At 41.7% G+C, this 23,450-nt stretch overlaps 1 protein-coding gene across 5 annotated transcripts in view; it reads left to right on the top strand.

Annotated features, from left to right (window-relative positions):
* The first annotated feature begins 1,635 nt into the window (after window positions 1–1,635).
* LOC121878735 (sestrin-2-like) overlaps window positions 1,636–23,450 on the top strand; it is a 73,765-nt gene continuing 51,950 nt past the window's right edge. For 3 of the 5 annotated variants that reach the window (XM_042385085.1, XM_042385088.1, XM_042385086.1), the window contains exon 1: window positions 1,636–1,877. In XM_042385085.1, the coding sequence (XP_042241019.1) occupies window positions 1,812–1,877 (66 nt within the window). In that variant the 5' untranslated portion in view covers window positions 1,636–1,811. Of the gene's footprint in view, window positions 1,878–1,911; window positions 1,931–23,450 lie in introns of those variants that run through there. The other 2 variants (XM_042385090.1, XM_042385087.1) reach the window with 1 other exon arrangement.

The following is a 23,450-nucleotide window of genomic DNA, read 5'->3' as shown; positions in this document are numbered from 1 at the left end:
TCGGTATGGAACAGTTTGTAACCCGCAATTTGGTATTCGACTGGTAACTCACGTGTGTCTAGGTTGATCCATGTTTCAGTGAATGCAATTATATCGATTTTTTCGGTACATACCAAGGCCCTAATATCATCCATTTTGTTTCTCATACTTCTACTGTTCGCGTAGTATACATTTAAGTTAGTCGTGTTCTGAGTCCTCCCCTTACCGCGTTTAGTTTTAAACTCCCTGTCTAATTTAGTTTTGTCATCATTCCTAACACTATTTCCCTGTAGTCTTTCACTTTGTTTACCTGCTCCCGCTGCAGTCTCCTCCACCCACGTGCTCATATGTTCTCTTAGCAGTTTAAAGACTTCGATATCTTTTGAACTGCCCCCTCTAGAGCCCCAGCCAGGGTTGCTACTCCATCCCTAGACAGGTGCACCCCATCCCTAGCATAAAGGTCCCTTCTGCCATAGAAGTTGTCCCAGTTGTCAATGAATGGGACTGATATTGACTTGCAATATCTGTCAAGACGGTCGTTGACACCAACTGCCCTTGACAACCATTCACTGCCAACTCTCCTTCTAGGCAGGACACAGCATATGATAGGGATCCCTCCCTTAGTCCTAATACGATCTATAGCTGCCTTGAACTTATCAAGAAGCTCCTCGCTCCTACACCGGCCAATATCATTGCCTCCTGCACTGAGGCAGATAATGGGTTTGTTCCCATTACCAGACAAGATATTGTGACTTAAGTTCATCCATGTGAACACAATTTGTAATACGTCAATGTAGTGTAGTGTAAGGCAACTCTCATCTCTTGTATTTATTTTTCTGGAAAAAATTCCGATCATTTGGTCAGTTTGATTGATGAATGTCACTATTGTTGGTCTAATGGTTTTGCCTATAAAATGATAATGGTTTATTTAGCATAAGATTGAAGATGAATGACTAACTACAGAAGAATCGAATCAATTTTGATAGATTTGAAAATTAAAATTCACTGAAACTGTGCAACGTAACTAAATGTATCGTAGAATCTACGTAAAAACTTAAGCGCTAGACACTGCATGTTTATAAGTTCCAGAAAATGCTGTTGGTCACTCAACATTAAGAACTGAAAGCAGTAACTATAAATAGGATTTAAGGTGCTTCTGGATGATGCAATTCACGAAGCCAAGCACTCATGGAGCCTGGCGACCAGTAGGAATATTCCACTCTTGTCGATGACGTTCGTTCTTTTCGTAAAGAGCCGCCATTTTTCAAATGAACATTGTTTTTACTAAAATAATTATTGAAGTTGTTCGCATGACTAATGTGTATCTACTCTAGGCTTTTAATGCACTATGCCCGGGGAATAAACAACTTCGATAAACGTTCTTTGTTCAATTTACAAAACACGAACTGGCATGATACCTCAAGGGATTAATTTTCATGCATTCAACTGTCAATTGCAATTGATGAATGAGGTGATTCCATTTATGAAATACCTTAATATTAAATAATAAAATTTCATTCTAATGTGCATTGCAGAAAGCCTATTGCTTCGATTGTTTTTAACTTTCAATAGAATAGTTGGCAACTGTTGGCGACTCGTGCGCAGCGAGGTTTATAAACGCCAAAATTATCGCTCAGGCCACCAGTGCTTACTAGACAGTCAGAGGAGTGTTGTCGCGGCGGTATTGTCCTACTCAGTTATCACTAAGTTTGACTGTTATGAAAATGACACAAATCTTCCTTACTGACATTTTGTAGCATCGTTTACAAAGGAACATTTCGAAGAGTGTATCGCTTAGAATTGCCGTTGTAAAAGGACAGGAGGCAAGTTAAATGTCTCCCACTGGACCCTGGGTCAACACTAAGTTCCAGGATAGCGAGGAAGACGCCGACCCCACCGTGAGTTAGGTCACACTTGTTGATAACATGACCTTCAAGATCCTGGTTATCAGGTGCAAGTCTTATTTTCTTTCTTTCGCATCAAAACATGTCCATTGTACATTTGAATGGGCTGTAAAGCATTCATTATCCAACTAAAATGTCTCGAATTAGTCCCAGGTCAAGAGTGACTTAGGATAACAGTGAATTGATGGTACTCGAGTGTGCGGTCTACAAATATTTCTTTAGTCTTACCTAACATAATCTAACCTTACCTAACCCAGCCTGACCTAACTTAACCTAAGCTAGCTTAACCTAAATCGCTTATAGACCGCACGCTTATAAGTAGCACCAGTGAATTGTTATATTTCATAATGCTGTAAAGTTTATTTAGAATATGAACATTTATAGGGCCTGAATGTCGCCGAACAGTATAATTTAATTGTGTCCTGATTCTGTTGACATTCCTACACCTATATATGTAAAGTTTACCTTTTCCTGCTCTGGCCTATCAATAAAACTCAATTTTTTTTAAATGTCAAGTGTATGCAAATTATATATATATATATATATATATATATATATATATATATATATATATATATATATATATATATATATATATATATATATATATATCCATCCCTTGTTTCCCATGAGTTTTTATCAAGATTTATCTCCACGCCACGTTATAATTATGGATGTACAGTATATATTTTCTGTATTGTTCGTTTACTAATATAGTTTACCCGGCAACAGCGAACTTTAAAATAATTTAAACCTCAACGTTGACTGTATTAGTCTGCCAGGTAACTTTGAGATAGGTTAGAATAGATTATATCTGGTAGAGTTATATTAGTTCGGGTAGGGCGGGCCTATGTAACATTCATGTAATGTCAAATAAGGTTGGATAGGCTTGGTTAGTTTAAGGCACGTAAGGTTTACATAGTGAACTACTGTGCAGTATTAGGTTCTCCTTCGTCGGCATTTAAGCTGCTAATAATTGTGGTAACACAAAGAAAAACTAATTGTCATTCGTAGACGCGTATTAACAATTTCTACAAAGCTGTTGTTCGGTGTTCTCTAGTGTGTTGTTTTACTGTATTGTAGAGAACATTGATTTATTATTTTTAAGGAACGTTGCCGTATTGTTTTTCTTGACCTCTGCATTGTTTTGTAGAGAACTTTATTTTATTGTGTACTTTAGAGAACGTTGCTTTGTTGTGTTTTAGAAACCTTTTATTGTGCTTTTCAAAGAACGTTGCTTTGTGTAAGTAATAAGAGTGCAGAGGTCTTATTGGAACTATATCTTGCGCTAGTCAGGCCGCACCTCGATTATGCGGTTCAGTTCTGGTGCCCTTATAGAATGGATATCAATTCACTAGAGTCGGTGCAGAGAAGAATGACGAAAATTATTCCGGGACTTGGAAACCTTCCATATCAGGATAGATTAAAGAAACTAAACTTGCATTCCCTAGAAAGACGAAGAGTGCGGGGAGATATGATAGAAGTATTAAGTGGGTGAAAGGAATCAATAAAGGGGATATAGATAAAGTTCTTATAATATCCGAGCAGGATAGGACTTGGAGCAACGGATTTAAGTTGGATAAGTTTAGGTTTAGGAGGGAGATAGGAAGGAACTGGTTCACAAATAGGGTGGTGGACGAGTGGAACAAGCTTAGCCACTTTGTAGTAAGTGCTGGAAAGTTTCAAAAGGAGGCTGGATAGATTCATGGATGATAGAGAGTGGTAGTAACTCGACAGGAGCTGCCATGCACAGGCCAGCCGGCCTATTGCAGACTCCTTATTTTCTTATGTATTATTAGTTTCCGGATAATTTCAATAGCAATGGTTTTACTGAAAATAATACCAGTGGATCTTCTCTTTCTTGTTTGGTAGAAGACAGTTAAGGGACAGTGTTTCAGGACCGCAAGTGTGTGTGTTAGTAGGGCTCGGCCCCAGTTATCATATGCATCACTGACATATACTCGATTGTGTTATTTTAGATGTTTATCTTTAACCGGTTAGCTGGGCATTGCGAAACTTCCGTTATAGGTTACCACAGGATACTGACCATCCCGTTTCTCATGTACTCGAGGCCAGCCTTGTCCATAGGGTTAAGATGTTCATTAATATGCCAAGGAACAAAAAAAACAAACATGAACAACGACAAAGTGGACTCCTTCAAGGTCCAGCTGGGCAGATTCCTGGCACTACTGGTTCCACCCAGACCAGTCTACCAACTTGGGTGGAGGCGAAGGGTAGAGTCCAATTATTTTCTTCAGCATTCCCCTCCGTAGGCAACCAGAGTAGACCTATCGTTTTGCCCAGACCTACAATATAATGGCCCGGGGGCGTTGCACCCACATTTTAAAGTGGAAGGGGCAGTGTGACATCCATGCAATTGGGCGTGTTTAGAGGAAGGTAGCGAAATTGGTACCCGGGTTATATAACTGCTAATAGACCGCCTATGGCATGTAAAAATTCCATCAGCAGTTTACCGCAGACTGTGGGAATTTATGGTGGTGACGTTCAAGATGAGACTAGGAAAACATCATGTAGCGCGCTCGAGACGGACCACACAACGACATTGGTAGAAGTCATGGTCTGAAGCTGTTGATGACACGTAAACATCAGGTTGAGACGAAACAACTTCCGGGTCTGCATTTTAGTGGTATGTAGCAACAAACCTGAACAACCATTTCAGATCAAGATGTGTGCATTTAAAGAGCCTTGAGTATTATAGTAGGATCACTAGCCTTCCCGATTCAGCATATAATATAAACAGTACATTGTCTGGAGATACAAGCCAGTTGCCCTTGTCCAGAATAATAGTGTAAGTGCGAATTTTCATTTAGTTTCAAATGTATCAATATGAAATACTTATATGTCGCTTACATAAGTAATGGATTTTTAACAAACTCCCTTAAAGAAGTTATACACACAAAGCTTTAGGTCTTACACCAAAGTGTATTCACCATATCCGCAATGGCATTCTCCAGTCGTGTAGATGGAACAACAAAGCCCATGATGTGGTCGGCCAAGATCGTTCGTTACCTGTACAATTCTTGCCTGAATAGCCGAGTCACCCCAGTGGACATGACGAAGGTCATTCAAAGGGCAGAAAATGATGACTTACATATTAATGTTTATTGTTTTGGTTGTGTAACTTCTTCATGGGACCGTAAACAGATACAACACGAGCCTTGTTGGTCCTTCCCAGAATCTGAATACCATTTTTTTAAGGTATAAATCTCACACCTTATCATAGAATGGGAGAAATGAGTCTTGTCCTGCAACATACGATACTTTATCCCCATTTATGACCAATGTTCTTACCGTGTGTACCGTTTTTACCATGGCAAATGATCGTGGCAGCAGTGCAGCTTTTGGTAAGTGAATTCTAAATATAGCATGTAAGTCTTAAGCATATAGCAAGAAGACACTACTATAATGACCCCAGAAATTGTCTCTAATATTCTTCGATGACAGCCGTACCTTGGCCAAGAAGTATCAGTAACGTGTGTACCGTATTGATGACGGCAGGCGGCCATGAGAAGTGTACCATATTAGTGAGAGTCTGACGGTACGTTAGCTCTGGGTGAGAGTGCAAGTGTACGCTCCTAATATCATATTTATATGTGTCATCCGGCCCAAACCTGTAGATAACTGTTTGGAGGTCGTCTAATTGAGAACATTTGTTATTGTATTATTTGCAATTATCTGCTGTTGAAGAGTAGATGACTTATATAGTGCACGTTATACTTGTATTAAGAATCATAGTACTGTACTAGATTTTTTTCTCTTCCAAGTTGGTTTATATGAGTGTTGGATTCACAGACCCCAATGTGTTGTTGAGTATTTCCCCGCCGAAATGTCTTCCATATTTAGAAGTCTTTAAATCAAGCTTTGAAAAATGACATACTAGAAAAAAAATAGTTTGATCGTTGCAAGTACAGTACAGTATATTCACGGATGTTTATTCGTGTTAGAGTCTAGAAGTTTTGTTTCTGAAAATGTCTAGAATTTGTACTAATAAATCAAAACGATATAGAGTATTTCTGGGTTAATCAGGTCCTGGCATTGTTTACCTCAGAACCATCTCGAAAAGGCTAACATTTTCATGCTAATGTCTCGAGTAGATAATTTATGCCTGTTTGATCATAAACTTCGTGGGCATGTTTTCATATTATAAAATGTATTTGGTTATACACCCAGAAATAGACAAGGACACGAACTCTTTAATTCTTTGCTAATAGTTGTGTGACTTGACATTATCATTACAATGACACCTTGTTTCTTGGCTAAGGCGGCGGGTCCTGATAAGCTATCAAATATTATTTTCCGTAGTTGACGGCAGTAGCTGTCAGGCGTACCTTGGTTGCTAACCGTGGTAGGGAGAGACAGTGCCCGCGAAATTTTGAGATGCGTGCCTGGAGTTAGACCAGTTTCTGTTACATTAAGATGTTAAACGATTTAGAAACATTTACGTGTATATTAAGTAATAATATTTGAGTATGGGTGTAAGGTGTGAATATTTTCACCTCCAGCACAGGGATGGCCTGAGAGTATTGACTGGTTTAGGTAGGGTGCGTGCGCCGATTGGGTTAGGCCTACCCTCCCCTTGCAGCTCCAGAAGTGGCGCCATGTAACATTTAAGATTGTTTATAAAGGAGACAATTTCTCTAGTGCCTTTCAGTGTAATGTTCCATGATATTAACCGGAGCTTTAAATATGTTAAGAGATTGGAATATTACCATGTTTAGATTGGTCGCGGTTTACATTGGTCACTGTTTCTGGTAGGCCTTTGTCATTCATCCCCTTTCAGCTGATGGACTGAGAGAGATGCACATGAGAAAGTATGGCATAATATTTTCATGTTTATTATTTTTATGCTTTTTTTTCCACAGTCTATTGGGGACGGGTATAAAGAATTGTTGTAGCTTCTTGGATCGAAACGATAATCACCAATTTTTTCACTTTCATTGTCACTGTTCGACTTGTTACGCCGTCTCTTAATTTACTTAAATATCCAGGTTCTAGGCATAACCAAACAAAAAAAGTGAAGTAAATTAAAAGGGAATAAAAATAAATGAAGAATTTAATTAATTAAATATTAACCTTGATAAAATCACACGGGAAAATGGAAACAACGGAGCACCTTAGCTTTCGTCTTTATTCAAGACATCTTCAGAGGCAACTGAAGATGTGTAAACTAAATATTAACACAATAAAGAGCCTCGTAGGCCGTCACAACAAATTGATTCACCATCGAAACTTTTAAAGACACGAATGATAGTAAACATCTAAAGAATAAAAGTAAAGCATTGGATTACGTTAACACTGCATAAACATAAAAACTAACACTGAATTAAATGTAACTAAGCAAATACGGATGGACATAAATAGGTACTCACATAGCAATACCACGTTGGTGGCGACAGGAACATCACAAATAAATTAGGTATAAGTAACAGGTGACGAGTGTCACTCAAAGGATGTGAACTGTATGACAAGAAGACTGAACTAACTCCGTCAGTTGGTGGGTCCTATATATAAGGTCGGTTCCCGCCACGCGACCCGCCGGTGGGTCGTTTAACGATGCAGATGATCGTTAGAGAACAAAGAATGCTGGTTACAATACAAAATGGGTTTGAACAAATAATAACAGTTAAAACCTTAATAGCACAGGGTTAAGGTGGCTAGATTATATAATAGTAAATACAACACATCATTACAGGAATAATATGGAACATGAAGCATGTTATATAAAAAAAATAGAAAAATACGACACGGTCGTAACAGACTTTACTGATTTTTGTAATGCACTATGTAATACAGTCACGGTACAGTACTAAGGCTACCGGTGAAGCTCGTGACAGTATTCTATATTACTTGGATGAGACCTTTGGTTAATTTAAAAAAAAAATGCTCGAAGCCTTGCAATGGTGACTTGAAAATGTACAACGTTGTTCTGAAGCTTTGATGCCCATTAGCTTCTCATATCGATACATATGTGTAAGAATAATTTTAAGCCTGTTTTGAACAACCAATGGGCAGCGTGCAGATTGTTTGGTTTCCTCAGTTTATTTTGGTAATGTGAGACTGCTATACTATAGACCTCTCGGTAAAGTTATTATGGCAGGGTGAAAGTCGGGACGGATGTAAATTATGGAAATCACACTCGTCATAAAAACAATGTTCAAGCTATATCACTGGACAGAATCCGCGTCCTTTCCTTGTAGACAACTGGCCCTAACATCGTGCGGCCGACAGCGACTTCGCGGCACCATGAGTCAACTTCATCTTACGGTGTGCAGACTGTGTGACCTTGACCTTTGACTGGTGCGTATAACTGGGAATGGGTTGGTGGTCCCCCCCCCCCCCTCGCAAAAAAAAAACACCGTTTATGAATATCCAGCATAGTTATTTTTACCCTAATGTGACAATTGTCCTATACAAAGTGGTGTAGCTATTCTCACTCCCTTACTTTTCCATCTAAACTTCTAAAGACTCTGCCATCGCTTGCTGGATCCTGTTGGGTTGAGGTGGTTATTGATGGTGACGGCTTCCGATAACTGGGTGTCACCGTGTTAACTCCTTACGACTTTAGCTGTTCCCGCGTTGTTTACTTCGTGTGTAGGAGATGTGTGATCCTGTTGACTCGAGTACTCCCCTGAATGCGAAGAGAATGATGGGTAATTGGGGTGGGAGTTCGCAAAATGTAGTGTTGGTCACATAAGGATGATTGAGGTACCATGCGTAGTAAGCCAATTTCAGATAGCTTGTTCGTCAACATTGTAAGTAGTACATGCATGTATTGTAATTATACGCGTTAAGAGGTCGTTCGAGGTAGGCCTAACATTTTTTTTTACATCCCATTGCTTCTGTTTTTACGAAAATATGTACCGTCAGTGATCTGTGTGTTGTAAGTGCGTCAGTAATCGTGTTCTAGTGACAATGAACATAGATTAATATTTCAATGAACGCTTGATCATAGTTTTTAGTGAACATGATATACTAATTTTAAAGAATCCGGTATTATTAGACGTTGCCCCAGTCGAATTTGTGTTATTGGTGCGGATTCTGTTTCGTGTCTGTTAACCATATCCTCATCCAGTTTGGAATTTCCCTCCCAATACCATGTGCTTCAGCCGTACGTGCTGGTCTTTTGTGAGGATCCCTGTCGGAGGCTTTGTTGAAGTCAAGGTGGATCAACTGATTCCAGAACGGTTGCCGGGAGTGGTAGTGTATTTATCGGACAGGAGCACCCTCTAGTGGAGCCAGCTGGGAGTAATTGCTTAACTGGAGTTTCTCGGAGTGGTTTCCAGTTATATTTTGTGACTTGCTTGCAGTTATTTCACACAGGAAAAGTGACGTTATCTTAGATCTAACCCACACTTGGATTGTGCGGTTTAGTTTCGGTCACCGTATTATAGAATGGATATTGATTCCTTAGAAAGTATTCAGAAGAGGATGGCAAGGTTAACCCTGGGCATTGGGAACCTTGAGCATACAGATTAAGGAAAACTGGAGTAAACATTCTCTCGAGAAACGTAGAGAGAAGGGAGATATGATCTAAGTCTACAGGGGAAATACAGAGTTAATTCTAATCTAATCAAGGCACCTAACTTATAAATTTGGAGCGAACTATTTATCAATATTTTTTAATTAGACAAATTGGATTTAAGCGGGAATTGGATAAACATTGGTATTAAATTAGAGATGTGGATGGGTGGAACCACCTCCCAAACACCATCATTAACTCGAAATCGATGGGAAGCTTTAAATATAGGTTGGACAAACATGAGTGCAACGGGCTGGGTGAAAAGGGGTTGCTGAGTTTGGGCCAATGGGACTTCTGCCGTTTATTTCATTCTTACGTTATGTTATGTTTACGCGTTACGTCACATCATGTTGTATCGCAAGTAAACACTGGGAGGTGATAAATGTTTTGATCAGATTTAGGCCAGATAACGTGTGTTAAAGTGCACTCTGTGTGGAAAGTTTGTTTACCGGATATATTTGTGAAGGAAATATTGATAAGTATTCACCACCATACTACAGGTCTACACAAACAGCGCTACTTGTAGATACTGTGTTATGAAGGGCTACAGTACAATTAAGACTGGATCCACTGCTATTTGAGATGAGAAAGAAATGGATTTAGTACATTGTGTGGCAGCTGAGGTTAGTACACTGCATTCTCTCGTAAGTGTTCTGGCTGTCGGTCATGTATCCAACGAGTTAATTGTTCAGTCTGTTTACAATCAATTTTCAAATCCGAGAAGTTAGTGTGACTTTTCATTGATAACGCAGGTGTTGGAACGTAAACCCACCCAGGGGAAGCCCCGTCAGATGATTCCCCACGTAATATAATCCTGCCAATGGAATAACGAAGAGATGGCTTTTGTTTTTGAGGCCAATGGAGATATTTACGATATACAAATACAATCTAATATATCGTACAGTTATCTCAGTAATGTAACACTTATGTCTTAGTAAAGGTAAGACTATTTTCAAGCATCATTTTGGCGTTTATGCCCCTTTTTACTGCAGGCGTTAGTAAACAATGGATTTTTATTATTCTTGAGAGATGAGGTCGAGTCGGTGAGGTTTATTGTGCTTCAGCTATCTGGGTGTTTTAAGTATCGTTCATTAAGTCTTACTGCACAAAACAACAACAGGAAATCAAATTGAGACATTCGTTGTGTGCATGTGTGTGTGTTGGACTCTGTGAACCCCGAGGTGTGTTGAGTTTACACTTTGGCAGTATTCCATCTGTCACCATGACGTAAAAAAATGGTTACCTTGGCATCCTTGACGACTGTGATAATAATTGTAGTATAGGAAATATTTGCCGAGTGAGGAAAGTTAGTCTTCTTTACTGTGCTTGAGAGGGGTGGGGGCTTAGCTATCTTTTGCACTGTTATGTAATGCCTTAGCTACGTTTCCAGTCCGTGGGATAAACTAATTATTTTTCTACATGTTGTGTCGGTGGCTTCAATGACGAGGTTACACCATGATCGATATCCTGCCGAAGTAGTGACGTCATGAGAATGGAGAGACGTTCAAGTGTGTTATGACGTCACGAGGCGTAGTATTTGATGGTGATGGGAGGAGAGAGAGAGAGAGAGAGAGAGAGAGAGAGAGAGAGAGAGAGAGAGAGAGGTTAAAGCAGCGGGACGTTATGGGGGACATTAATAATCTCGTCATCCGCCTAGGGATACCGTAGTGTGTTGGCCCACCAAGATAGGACCACAGCCTCCTTATCTCTCTCTCTCTCTCTCTCTGGTTTCATCTTTCTATCTATATTTCATCTTCGTCCATATGTCTGTCTTTATCTGTCTATTTGCATACCTATCTATAGATGAATGGCTCTACATGTCTTTCTTTGTCTACCTCTCAACCTGTCTGTATCCTTAATCTAATGGCTGTCAGACAGGGAGGATAGTAAGGGTGTCAAGGTTTAGTGTTCGGAGGAGGGGAGGGGTCGTCACGTGCCTGGCTTAGACTGGCGTGCTTAGGGCTGGTGTACTCAGGGCAGGGCAGGGCAGGGCAGGGCAGGGCAGGGCAGGGCAGGGCAGGGCAGGAGTCTCAAAGATGGTATGTGTTTTACTGTTTTAATTTCCAACTTCTACTTAAGGTGAGCGTATGTAGTTACTGTATAGTGTTATTGCAATGTTGACGGTCGACTGGATGTTGTATTTTCAGTGATCATTATACAGTATATTTTCGATTCCAGTTTAGGGGGGAATGAACGTGAAAACCTTTGAGAATTTATTTTGTAGTTAATTGAGAGTTTGTTATAACACGAACCCGAACAAACCCTGCTTATTTTTTTTTCTTTATTTTTTTTATTGGAAAAGGATTGTCCTTTGTGTAGGCCATCCATTTAAGCCTTTTCTTATCATCGGTTGGGAGAAAAAAATCGAACGTGAAAGTTAATCGTAATTTATTCATCCTAAGGTCGTGGTTGAAGCTTTCAATTGACGGGGTGAGTCACATAGTATTGGATAAAGTAATAAAATCGAATTACCGTAATATATAGGTTTAAGTCATGTGCTAGAATGTATTTACGAGTTTTTTATGGGATCTGTTATTGAGGCATGTGTGTGTGTGTGTTTACTTACTGTACATCATGACGATAAATATTTCCCGCCCAGAAATGTGGAGCATTGATTGTGTTAATGAAATTCAAAGCAGAGGAACGGAAGTCTTTTGTTTTTCTGTAGGGAGATCCGGAGAGCTGACGAGTTGTAGACATTGACGCGGGAATCCTGGAGGTTGGGGGTGAAGATTAAGTTCACCTTCTAGTATTTGTGTCTAAAAAACCTGTCCTTTTTATCATTTCATCGCCCGTTATGCGCTGGCTACAACGCTCGCCACAACGCTCGCCACAGTCCATCTGTCTTTGATGACTTTACAAGGGTGGGGTGAGGGGGGGGTGGTCAAACTGTGCCCTCTTGTACAGCTGTCCTACCCCGTTTTCCCTTTACTTCATTGTTTGTTTTATTTTATTTTTTCCTTATCTCTGTTTAACTGTCGTTTGAAGCTTCCTTTTCCCAGCCCAAGTCTTGTAATAGCTTTATGAAACGTGTTTGTCCATCCCACCAGCTTTATGAAACGTAATCGTCCGTCCCACCAGCTTTATGAAACGTGTTCGTCCGTCCCACCAGCTTTATGAAACGTGTTCGTCCATCCCACCAGCTTTATGAAACGTGTTTGTCCGTCCCACCAGCTTTATGAAACGTGTTCGTCCATCCCACCAGCTTTATGAAACTTGTTCGTCCGTCCCACCAGCTTTATGAAACGTGTTCGTCCGTCCCACCATGAAACGTCACCAGCTTTATGAAACGTGTTCGTCCGCCCCACCAGCTTTATGAAACTTGTTCGTCCGTCCCACCAGCTTTATGAAACGTGTCGTCCGTCCCACCAGCTTTATGAAACGTGTTCGTCCATCCCAGCTTTATGAAACGTGTTCACCAGCCTGTTTGTCCGTCCCCACGTTTTTACTCCTTTATCAAGCGTCCTCCACCCCCCCTCCCCATCTCTCTTCCTGCCTTCCTCTTTGTCACGTCGTGTGCATCATTAATTGCCTGCCTCCTCTATCCCTCCACCCTGTTGCTAAGGGAATCTTTTGCTATCGTTTGTTTAATTAGTCCCCCTCTGGTTTTCATGGAGGGGATTTTAGGATTGTTGTCTGTTTGTCCTCCTCCTCCTTTTTCTCTCACCCTACTTTCCGACTCTTTTTCTTTAATTCCCCCTTCAGCCTTGTCCTCCTTCCTATCCTCATTCCTTCTCTCTTTTCTCTTCCTTCCTCTCTCGTCGTCCATCGTCCTCCTCGTCTTTGTTCTCGTCGTCTCCTCTCCTCCATTCCCCTTCCTCCTCCTCCTCCTCCAGAAGCACGACCCTTGTTTCTCGCTAAGGCACACCAAAGAGGGGAGGTCAGACGACAGACATGGAAGAGGAAGGGGGGGATGCTGGAGTGAGAGAGGGGGCGATGAAAGAGGAGGTAGAGAGAGACAGAGAGCATGGCATCAATAGTGTGGGAGTACGTGACGGAAGGCTGCCTCTTCACTACTCTTTTACAGTGACGGAGGGAGAGAGGGGCAGAGGCAGAGGTCTTTGAAGGCTCCAAAGGTTTTTTTTTTTTCCTCGTAATTATGGTGTTTGAGCTGTTATTTAGGGTCGGATTCTCCAAAGAGTTACAAATAATTATTTTTTTTTCTCGTAACTGAAGAAACGAATATTTGTTATGAGCGTAATTTTCAGAAACTCGTATATTTTTCTTTCAGGGTAAGAACTATTTTAAGTGTCCTCCCCCCCAAAAAAAGTCCGAAGTTAATTTTTTTCTCGTAAGTAGGGGAAAGAAATTGTTTTAAATTCTGGATCGTCAATTATTCTAAAGCAAATTTGTTTATCTTAACTCATGACCACATAAACTAAGTTCAGATTTTTATTTAATCTTACTTCACCCTTGTGTACGATGCCAATCTCACGAGTACAAAGAAGTATCCCTTACGTCACAGGTGGTTGGTAGTGGTAGGTGGTGGTAGTGAACTAGGTGATGGTAGGTGGTGGTAGTGAAGTAGGTGATGGTAGGTGGTGGTAGTGAACTAGGTGATGGTAGGTGGTGGTGATAGTGACGCAGGTGGTGTGGGTGGTAATAGTGGGTGGTGGTGGTTGAGATGGTTGCCATAGTTACTGTTACCATGCTGGGATGACTCGCCTTCCATGATTATCATGTCTATAGGATGCTCTCTCTCTCTCTCTCTCTCTCTCTTTTTTCTTGTGTCCTAATTTCTTCCTAATTCTTTCTTCTATCTTATATTCCTCCTCCTTTCCCTCTTCTGTTCACTCTAGCTATGCGTTCCTCATTTTTATTATATTTTTCCCCCTCCTCTTCCTTCCCTTCCTCCTCCTCTTCCCCTCCTCTCTTCCTCCTCTCTTCCTCCTCTGCTTCCTCTTGTATCACCAGCTTTGATACCTCTGCCACCACCACCACCTACCACTACCACCTACCACCACTACCTATTAATACTACTACCATTACCACCCCAGTACCACCTCCTACTACCACAATCAGCATCCACTACCACCACCACCCACTACCATCCCTTCCCACTACTGCCACTACCATTACCCTAATTAGGTTTTTTATCTAGAAGTGTAAGTAACAAGAGTGCGGAGGTCTTATTGCAACTATATCTTGCGCTAGTCAGGCCGCACCTCGATTATGCTGTTCAGTTCTGGTGCCCTTATTATAGAGTGGATATCAATTCACTAGAGTCGGTGCAGCGAAGAATGACGAAAATTATTCCGGTACTTAGAAACCTTCCATATCAGGATAGATTAAAGAAACTAAACTTGCATTTCCTATAAAGACGAAGAGTGCGGGGAGATATGATAGAAGTATTTAAGTGGGTGAAAGGAATCAATAAAGGAGACATAGATAAAGTTCTTATAATATCCGAGCAGGATAGGACTCGTAGTAACGGATTTAAGTTGGGTAAGTTTAGGTTTAGGAAAGATAGGAAGAAACTGGTTCACAAATAGGGTGGTGGACGAGTGGAACAAATTTAGTAACTTTGTAGTAAGTGCTGGAACGCTGGGAAGTTTTAAAAGGAAGCAGGATAGATTCATGGATGATAGAGAGTGGTTGTAACTCTCGACAGGAGCTGCCATGCACAGGCCAACCGGCCTATTGCAGACTCCTTATTTTCTTATGTTTATTAATAATTATATTACTACTACTACTACTAGTCTACTACCACCACAATCACATAACCACCTCCACCTTCCACCATCAACCACAACCACTACCATCCATCATCACAACCCACAACCACTACCATTCATCATCACAACCCACAACCACTACCATTCATCATCACAACCCACAACCATTCATCATAACCACCACCACCACCACCACTTACAATACTATAATTACTACTACCACTATCACATAACCACCTCCACCTTTCACCATTAACCACCCACGCTGTTGCTAAGGGTGAACGTTCCCTCCCGCTCGTGAGAACCCCCGCTCACCCCTATCAATCAAAACGATGGCAATTAATGTGAATCATTAGCCCGGTGCCCCGATGGTCGAGTTTAACATCACCCGGCTGAGGGAGAATCGACCTAGTGGGGTGAGGATGGCGGTAGGTGTCGGGAGGTGGGTGGCGGGGTTCGAACTCTCGCATCATCAATATAGGTAATATCACTATTATGCCTCCGTAAAGTTTCTTACCCCAAAATAGAAAGATTTCAGTAAGGTATTAAAAAAATCTGTGGTTATCCCCTTCCTTCCTCCCCCAAACAAAAAAAACAGCCGGCTTCACAACAAACAGGTAAATCCTTCAGTCGTGTTAACAGAAACTACTGAACAAACGAGCACTTCAGTTATGTGCACGGGAAACATATAATCAACCTCACAAAAATTAATATTGGGACGAAAAATGGAATGCTGTATCGTGTATGCTGTTGTGTTTTTGGTATTGAATTGTGAGACATTTTGAACGTTTGGGAAATAGTTCGAACATTTGAGAACATTTCGAACAGTTGGAAATTGTTTCGAACAGTTAAGATGTGGTTTATTACCCCCATAAAAACAGAGTTCCTCAGATAATACTCTCTCTCTCTCTCTCTCTCTCTCTCTCTCTCTCTCGTGATTTATCCTTGTCACTCGTGTGTTTGGTGAATTTATATTGGGTCTAAGTTTATCTTGTTACCTTAATCAATCACCCGTCGTGAGAAATCTGCTGGCCTGCTGTAGTTAAACTCTGGTTAGCAACAGTGGCTGAAAGGTGTGTGTATAGGTGGAGAGTTGGGTGTGTGGATGTGTGTAGGGGGAGAGTGGATGTGTGAGGGGGAGAGTTTTATGGGTGGTAGGGTATGTGTGTGTGTGTGTGTGTGTGTGTGTGTGTGTGTGTGTGTGTGTGTGGGAGGAAAGAGGGTGAATGTTAAAGACAGGGAGGGAAGGATAATTGTGGGAGGGAAGAGTGGGGAAGATTAGGGGTTAAAATAGGGGAGGGGAAAAGTGTTAACGCTCATAGGAGCGTTATTGGTTTGTTGCTGGTGAAATAAACCCTCAACGTTGACGCGTACCAAATAATTCGGTCAAAACCTGTTAAAGAACATTTCTCGTATAACAAATGCTGTTATCTCAGGACACAGAATGAATGATACAATCAATATACAGTACATAGCCTGTTAACATCTTAAGTATAACTCACATGTTACATCTGTTGATACATCAGGTGACAATTTGTATAATATGATCAAATTACAGTACATAAATATACTTATTAAAGTTATTTAGAGTTTATATTTTTGTTTTAGGGTCTTGGGTTCGACCAGCGTGTTGTTTCTTCTGCAAGAATTGGTAGACTACTGAGCAATCGCCATCCAATCGCAGCCCTAGACGAGGGCACCTGTTTTATATTAGACGACCAACAAACACGTTGTCAGCACTGGCCCCCTTCTCACCCTCTCTCTCTCTCTCTCTCTCTCATGTTTATCTTGCTTTGGCGATAACAAAAAGGAAGGGGAAAATAGGAAAAAAATGATGGGTTCAGGGGAAAAGAGAGGAAAGAAAAGTTGAAAGACTATAATTGGGGAGCCTGGGACTAGTAGTTGAAATGGGGGGTAGGGGGGGGGTTAATGGGGTAGCGGGAAGAGTTTAAGGGAGGGGTGAGGAAGAGAAGGGGTTGTGGAAAAGTGAGGAATTTAACTTGGGGAGGGTATGTGAGAGGGGGAATATGTAGGAAGGGAAGTATGTGGGAGGGGGGGATATGTAGGAAGGAAAGTATGTGGGAGGGGGGATATGTAGGAAGGAAAGTATGTGGGAGGGGGAATATGTAGGAAGGAAAGTATGTGGGAGGGGGGATATGTATAGGAAGGAAAGTATGTGGGAGGGAAATGCGTGGGAAGGGAAGTGTGGAGGAGGTGGGACATATAAAAATGTGCCTTGCTTCCTTCAGTCACCAGTCACCATCCTTCACCTGGCTCGGGTTAGCAACAGTGATCGACTAGATGGCTGGAAAGGGAGGGAGGGGAGAGGGATTATAGGGAGAGGAGAATGGAGAGGAAGGTAGGAACGTAGGTGGGGGAGGAGAGGAAGGGTGACTCTGAAGAACGGGGGAGATAGAAGGAAATCTTAGAGGAGAGGGGAGGAAGGAAGGCAGAGGTAACCGGAATAATTGCCATCAGCTGCCTATAGGGTGGGGTCTTGACCTGCGTGACCTCACATAATATCTGTATTGACCATTGTGCCCCTCCCCCCCCCAAATGACCCATAGTTGGATTCATTCATGACCCTTAATTGACTTTACACGACCCCACTGCAATGTGACCTCCTCTGACCTGCATTCAAGCTTTTTAACCTTAGGCAAGCATTAAATGACCTGAGTTGACCCTGACTTGACCCTTCTGAGCCCTCCATGACAACACGTTAACTCTTTGATCTTACACAACCCAGGTCTTCTCTTGACCTTTCTTTAACCCACACTGGTGATATTTTTCTTAGTCGTCCATATGACCTTGCATGACCCCCACACCTCCCACATTCCACACGCCTCTTTTCCCCAACATTCTATGCAAATTGTGGGTTCTTCTCGTTCTGGTTTTTGCGTGATGAATCAGCGGCGGAATGCGGGAGACGGCCGGCCAGCTGACAAAGAGCCCCTCACTGACAAGAAAAAACGCGCGTTCGACTGTTATTACGGTTAAAATTCGCGAAATGCTGTTATAAAACCGCGAAATATGGTTATAATTCGCAAAAACAATGCTACTATTAATGCGCGTCATACGGCCAACAATACGTGGTGAAAGACCCGGCAACACTAGCAACACAAAATACGGCTAAATACGTGGGAATGTAAATAATAAGGATATCCAGCGTCTAAAGTGAAAATCATAACAAATAAAACGTAACATAGAGCTAATAATACGGCTTCTTACACCAGAAATACCACCTCATAGGGGTCTAAAGGTCTCTCTGTACAAATTGAAACAAAGAAATATAGACGTGAAGATCTCTCTCTCTCTCTCTCTCTCTCTCTCTCTCTCTCTCTCTCTCTCTCTCTCTTCGCGTGAAATAAATATTAATACGGGTAAAATGATCATTAATCTTATATTAAGTATACGTTATTTTTTTTTAATTCATCCGGGAACCGTAATGGTTGCCGGTAGCCGCTATTGTTCCCAGAGTCAGGGATTACCAGGGTCGGTGATCGCTTTGTTTACCTGACGCGAAATGTATGAAGTGGCGGACCTGATAATGGTGGTGGTAGTGATGATGATGATGATGATGATGAGGATTATGATGATGATGATGATACGTAAGTTCTACACGGATGGATCGAGACTATTACCCAGGTGCAATTTCATTGTTTTTAATTAACACTGAGGAAGGTGTATATTGAGGTAGGTGTAGGTATGGACTTGAAGATGAAGACCATCAACTTGAACTTGTGTATCCCGTCTACCTTCAGGTGTGAAGGCCTCGGTAATGACGTAGCCTTGAGGAAGTCTTACCAGGTGTTCATAGTTACAATGGATTTATCTTTTTTTCTCGTTTTTAAAGTCAGGGATTCAGAGTTGGTGTCAGCTTTGTTTTTATGTCGATTGATAGTCCATAAATGTCACCCCCAGTTTATTTCACCTTAATATCACAACACCCTAATGCCAACCCAACGCTAATTTAACCCAACCCAACCAAACCCAACGCAGTGCAATGCTAACCCAACCCAAACCAACCCAAAGACGTACACTGGCACTTCCGCTGTTATTTCACATTCTGTACATCATGTCCCATTTTAGATGTGATTTTTCCCCGTATCCTTAATTATGCAAGGATAGAAAGTGATGCGTCAGAGGATGTGTGCTGAACTAACAGAGGCAGTAGGAAAGTTTTAGGAGCTGGGAAGTGGTGGGAGGAGGAATGAGGTAAGAGGTTCAGGTGAGGAGGAGGGAGTGGAGGGAGTGTACTGGAGCCGTCTTTGTTGAGGGTGGTGGTGGTTGTCGTGGTCGTCCTGTGGGTGTTTTCGGACACTGCCACACCCTTACCTCCCTTGCCCTACCTCTCACTTAACACCCACCTTCCCACTTACACCTTCGTCTCCTCCAAACCTTCTCCCCATACCCATTACCTGCCTCCCTCCCCCTACCTTCACTCCTCCCTTCCATACTGGGACTGCCCAGTATGGGCCAATAGGCCCGCTGCAGTTTCCTCCATTCTTATGTTCTTATGTTCTGACACGCGCCACAGTGTCCGGTGGTTGATCAGGTGAGGGAGTGTTGTCATAAGAACATAAGAATGGAGGAAACTGCAGCGGGCCTATTGGCCCATACTGGGCAGTCCCGTTTACACACAACCCCTATTGCTCATATAAGCACCCAACCTATGTTTGAAGCTATTCACCGTATTCGAGTTAATGATGATATTTGGTAACTTGTTCCATTCATCCACTACTCTGTTTCCAAACCAGTGTTTACCTATTTCACGCCTAAATCTAAATTTGTCTAATTTAAAACCATTGTTACGAGTTCTCTCCTGGTTGGATTGTTTGAGTACCTTTGTAATGTCCCCTTTGTTTAGCCCTGACTTCCACTTATACACCTCTATCAGGTCGCCCCTCGCTCTACGTCTCTCGAGGGAGTGCAAATTAAGATGCTTTAACCTGTCTCTATACTCAAGGTTCCTAATGCCCGGGATTAGTCTTGTCATTCTCCTCTGAATTCTTTCCAATGATTCTATATCCATCCTGTAATACGGTGACCAGAGCTGAACTGCGTAATCCAGGTATGGTCTCACAAGCGCAAGATACAGTTTTAGGATGACCTCGCTAGTCTTGTAACTAACACTCCTTTGTATGAACCCAAGTACTTTATTAGCCTTGTTACGAGCAAAAACACGTTGTTTACTTGGCTTAAGGTTCCTACTTATCATTACTCCTAAATCTCTCTCGCAGTCGGATTTCTCTATGGCATCGTTGTTCATCTGGTATCTGGTTTCCCTGTTTACATCTCCTATACCGAGTACTTTACATTTGTCCACATTGAATTTCATCTGCCATTTTTCAGACCATTCGAAAAATTTGTTTAGATCTTCCTGTAGTTTTGCCGAGTCCTTGTCAGACTTAATAACACGTCCTATTTTAGTGTCATCAACAAATTTACTTATATTGCTGTCTATGCCGATATCTACAGTATGTCGTTTATGTATATAATAAATAATAATGGTCCAAGTACTGAGCCTTGGGGAACTCCACTTGTGACGTTGCTCCAATTGGACTTAGTGCCGTTAATGCTCACTCCCAGTTTCCTGTCCTGTAACCACGCCCTAATCCATTTAAGGATGTTTCCTTTGATGCCATGTGCTTCTACCTTTCTAATTAGTCAGTTTGTTTGTTGTGCCTGTGCAACTATTTAAGAACAAAAGAATATGGGAATGGAGGAAACTGCAGCAGGCCTATTGGCCCATACTGGGCAGTCCCATTTACACCCAACCCCTATCGCTTATTTATCCATCCAACCTATGTTTGAAGCTATCCAGCGTATCGAGTTAATGATGATATTTGGTAACTTGTTTCACTCGTCCACTACCCTATTTCCAAACCAATGTTTACCTATTTCGCGCCTAAATCTAAATTTGTCTAATTTAAAACCATTGTTACGAGTTCGCTCCTGGTTGGATAGTTTGAGTAGACGGAAATCGGGAAGAAAAGTGAATTGCTTTGTGGGGGAAAGGGGTGAAAATTTAAGTCACCTCGGAGGATTAGGTTAGATTAGGTAAGGTAAGGTTAGGTTAGGTTAGATAAGATTAGGTAAGGTAAGGTTAGGTTAGGTAAGATTAGGTAAGGTTAGGTTAGGTAAGATTAGGTTTGGTTAGGTTAGGGTGATTAATCTGTAGGTGGAAATTTAATGAACTAGTTAGTGGAGGGAATTTACAGGTGATCCGGAAATTCCGTTAATTTTTTTTTGATGTCTTGCTCAAGCACCATTTAACCATCTGTGATCTCTGTATTCTGCTGTCTCATAGTTTAACGCTCTCAACAAAACTTGTCATGACTTTTTGCTTTCCGGCCAGACGGTGCTGTTATGATTCATGCTGTCTGAATGTCTCGCTACTCATCCCACCCATTGTCAGTAAACTTGTTCGGATCACCTGAAGATTAGTCACTCCATCCTAGTTCTTCTTAAGATTAACCACCCACCCTAACGGTAACCTAATGTAACAGTAACCTAATCTAACCATAATCTAACCTAACCTAATGTAACAGTAACCTAATCTAACCATAATCTAACCTTACCTAACGTAACAGTAACCTAATCTAACCATAATCTAACCTAACCTAACGTAACAGTAACCTAATCTAACCATAATCTAACCAATCCCAACCTAACGATAATCTAATCTACCTTAATCATCAGAGAACATCAGTCTAATTATCTTCTGATGACGTAGGTTTTCTCCCGTCTATTATATGTTCCTCAAAACGATGACGAGTAGCCAATAGGAAACCACATACTAGCCAATAGGAAACCACATACTAGCCAATAGGAAACCACATACTAGCCAATAGGAAACCACATACTAGCCAATAGGAAACCACATACTAGCCAATAGGAAACCACATACTAGCCAATAGGAAACCACATACTAGCCAATAGGAAACCACATACTAGCCAATAGGAAACCACATACTAGCCAATAGGAAACCACATATTAGCCAATAGGAAACCACATACTAGCCAATAGGAAACCACATACACTATTATATCATCTACAGTATTACCTGACTCCTCCTCCCCCACGGGCCCTAGATGACGCTCTTGAAAGTGAAACCTCACCCTCACACTTAGTATAATTTGCCCGTTGTCGGTCATTGCTTTATCCGTGTTACTCGCCCACCTGTTGCATGTATCTCCGTGAGGAAATGCCACCTGCAATACAGCCACGACTAAACTTGGCTGTAATTACTCGTGAAATTATATTCCTGTAATAGTGAGGTCATTTAACAGGACGTTCCCTCATAAAACTTACAAAAGTTTCACATACTCTCGCGTTCGAAACTGTACCGAACCCGGATGAAGTGTGTCGTTGGATCACCTTTAGATTGTTCCTTCATTAGCTGCCTGGGGGAGGATAAGTTGGGTTATTTGGGTTAGGTTTGATTAGCGTTAGGTTACGTTAAGCTGGGGATAATCTCTTAATTGATCCGTGTCGTTTGAGATCTAGAGAATAGCTATAGGCTCCAACAGTCTAGACTCAAGAGAATTCGTCCCGGTATTTCGGAGCCTCACGCGTGTAAAGAGACTTGTGTTCTTGACTGTATACTCCGTCACCTTCCAGCCATCTTGTCCTTGTTTATCCTGGAGTCCTTCAGCCAATCACGGAGGAGAATTGGTATCCCTGTGTTACGTGACAGGAGCTGAGGCAGAGTGACATAATGCATCGTGACAGCTGAGGCAATTCTCCCAGTTAACGATATGGTCCTGGAGAAGACTTGTAGATCACCTGAAGATTACACACCCGAGCTAGGTTAAACACCCTAACTCTACCTGGGGAGGTTAGGTTAAGTCAGCATTAGCTTAGGTTAGCTGGGGGGGGGGGTAATCTTCAGGTGATCCCTTACTGTAATAGGTATATCGGAAAAACAATCTTCGCTCAACACGGAAGGAAATCCTATAACCCTGGCGGTCTTCTATACATATTATTAGGCTGTCCTTGGTTGACCGCGGTTAAGATGGAGCTAGTTGATCTCCAGTTGGGCAAGATTTATACAGACTCTCCTCAGTTGGGTAAGAGGTAGTAGATTTTTGCCAATTTGGACAAGATATAGAATGTCCCTCCCCCCCCCCCTCACTGGCCTCAACATGACTGACCACGGTCATGTGTGCAGGCGGATTATATTCCACGAACGCAAACAAGGATGAGTTTACATATATCCAAACGCGTTCACAGAATCTGCCTGGGTTTTAAAAAGGCACGGACAGGACCGGTTCTTAGATGGTGGTAATTGACGGGTTGCCGCTGCCCTGTGGCTTCCTTGGTGTTGTAGCAGGTGGCAGAGAGAGAGA

The sequence above is a fragment of the Homarus americanus genome, unplaced genomic scaffold (genome assembly GCF_018991925.1).
Source record: "Homarus americanus isolate GMGI-L3 unplaced genomic scaffold, GMGI_Hamer_2.0 scaffold2558, whole genome shotgun sequence".
Taxonomy (NCBI): Eukaryota; Metazoa; Arthropoda; class Malacostraca; order Decapoda; family Nephropidae; genus Homarus; species Homarus americanus.
This window is presented reverse-complemented; position numbering and strand designations above follow the sequence as displayed.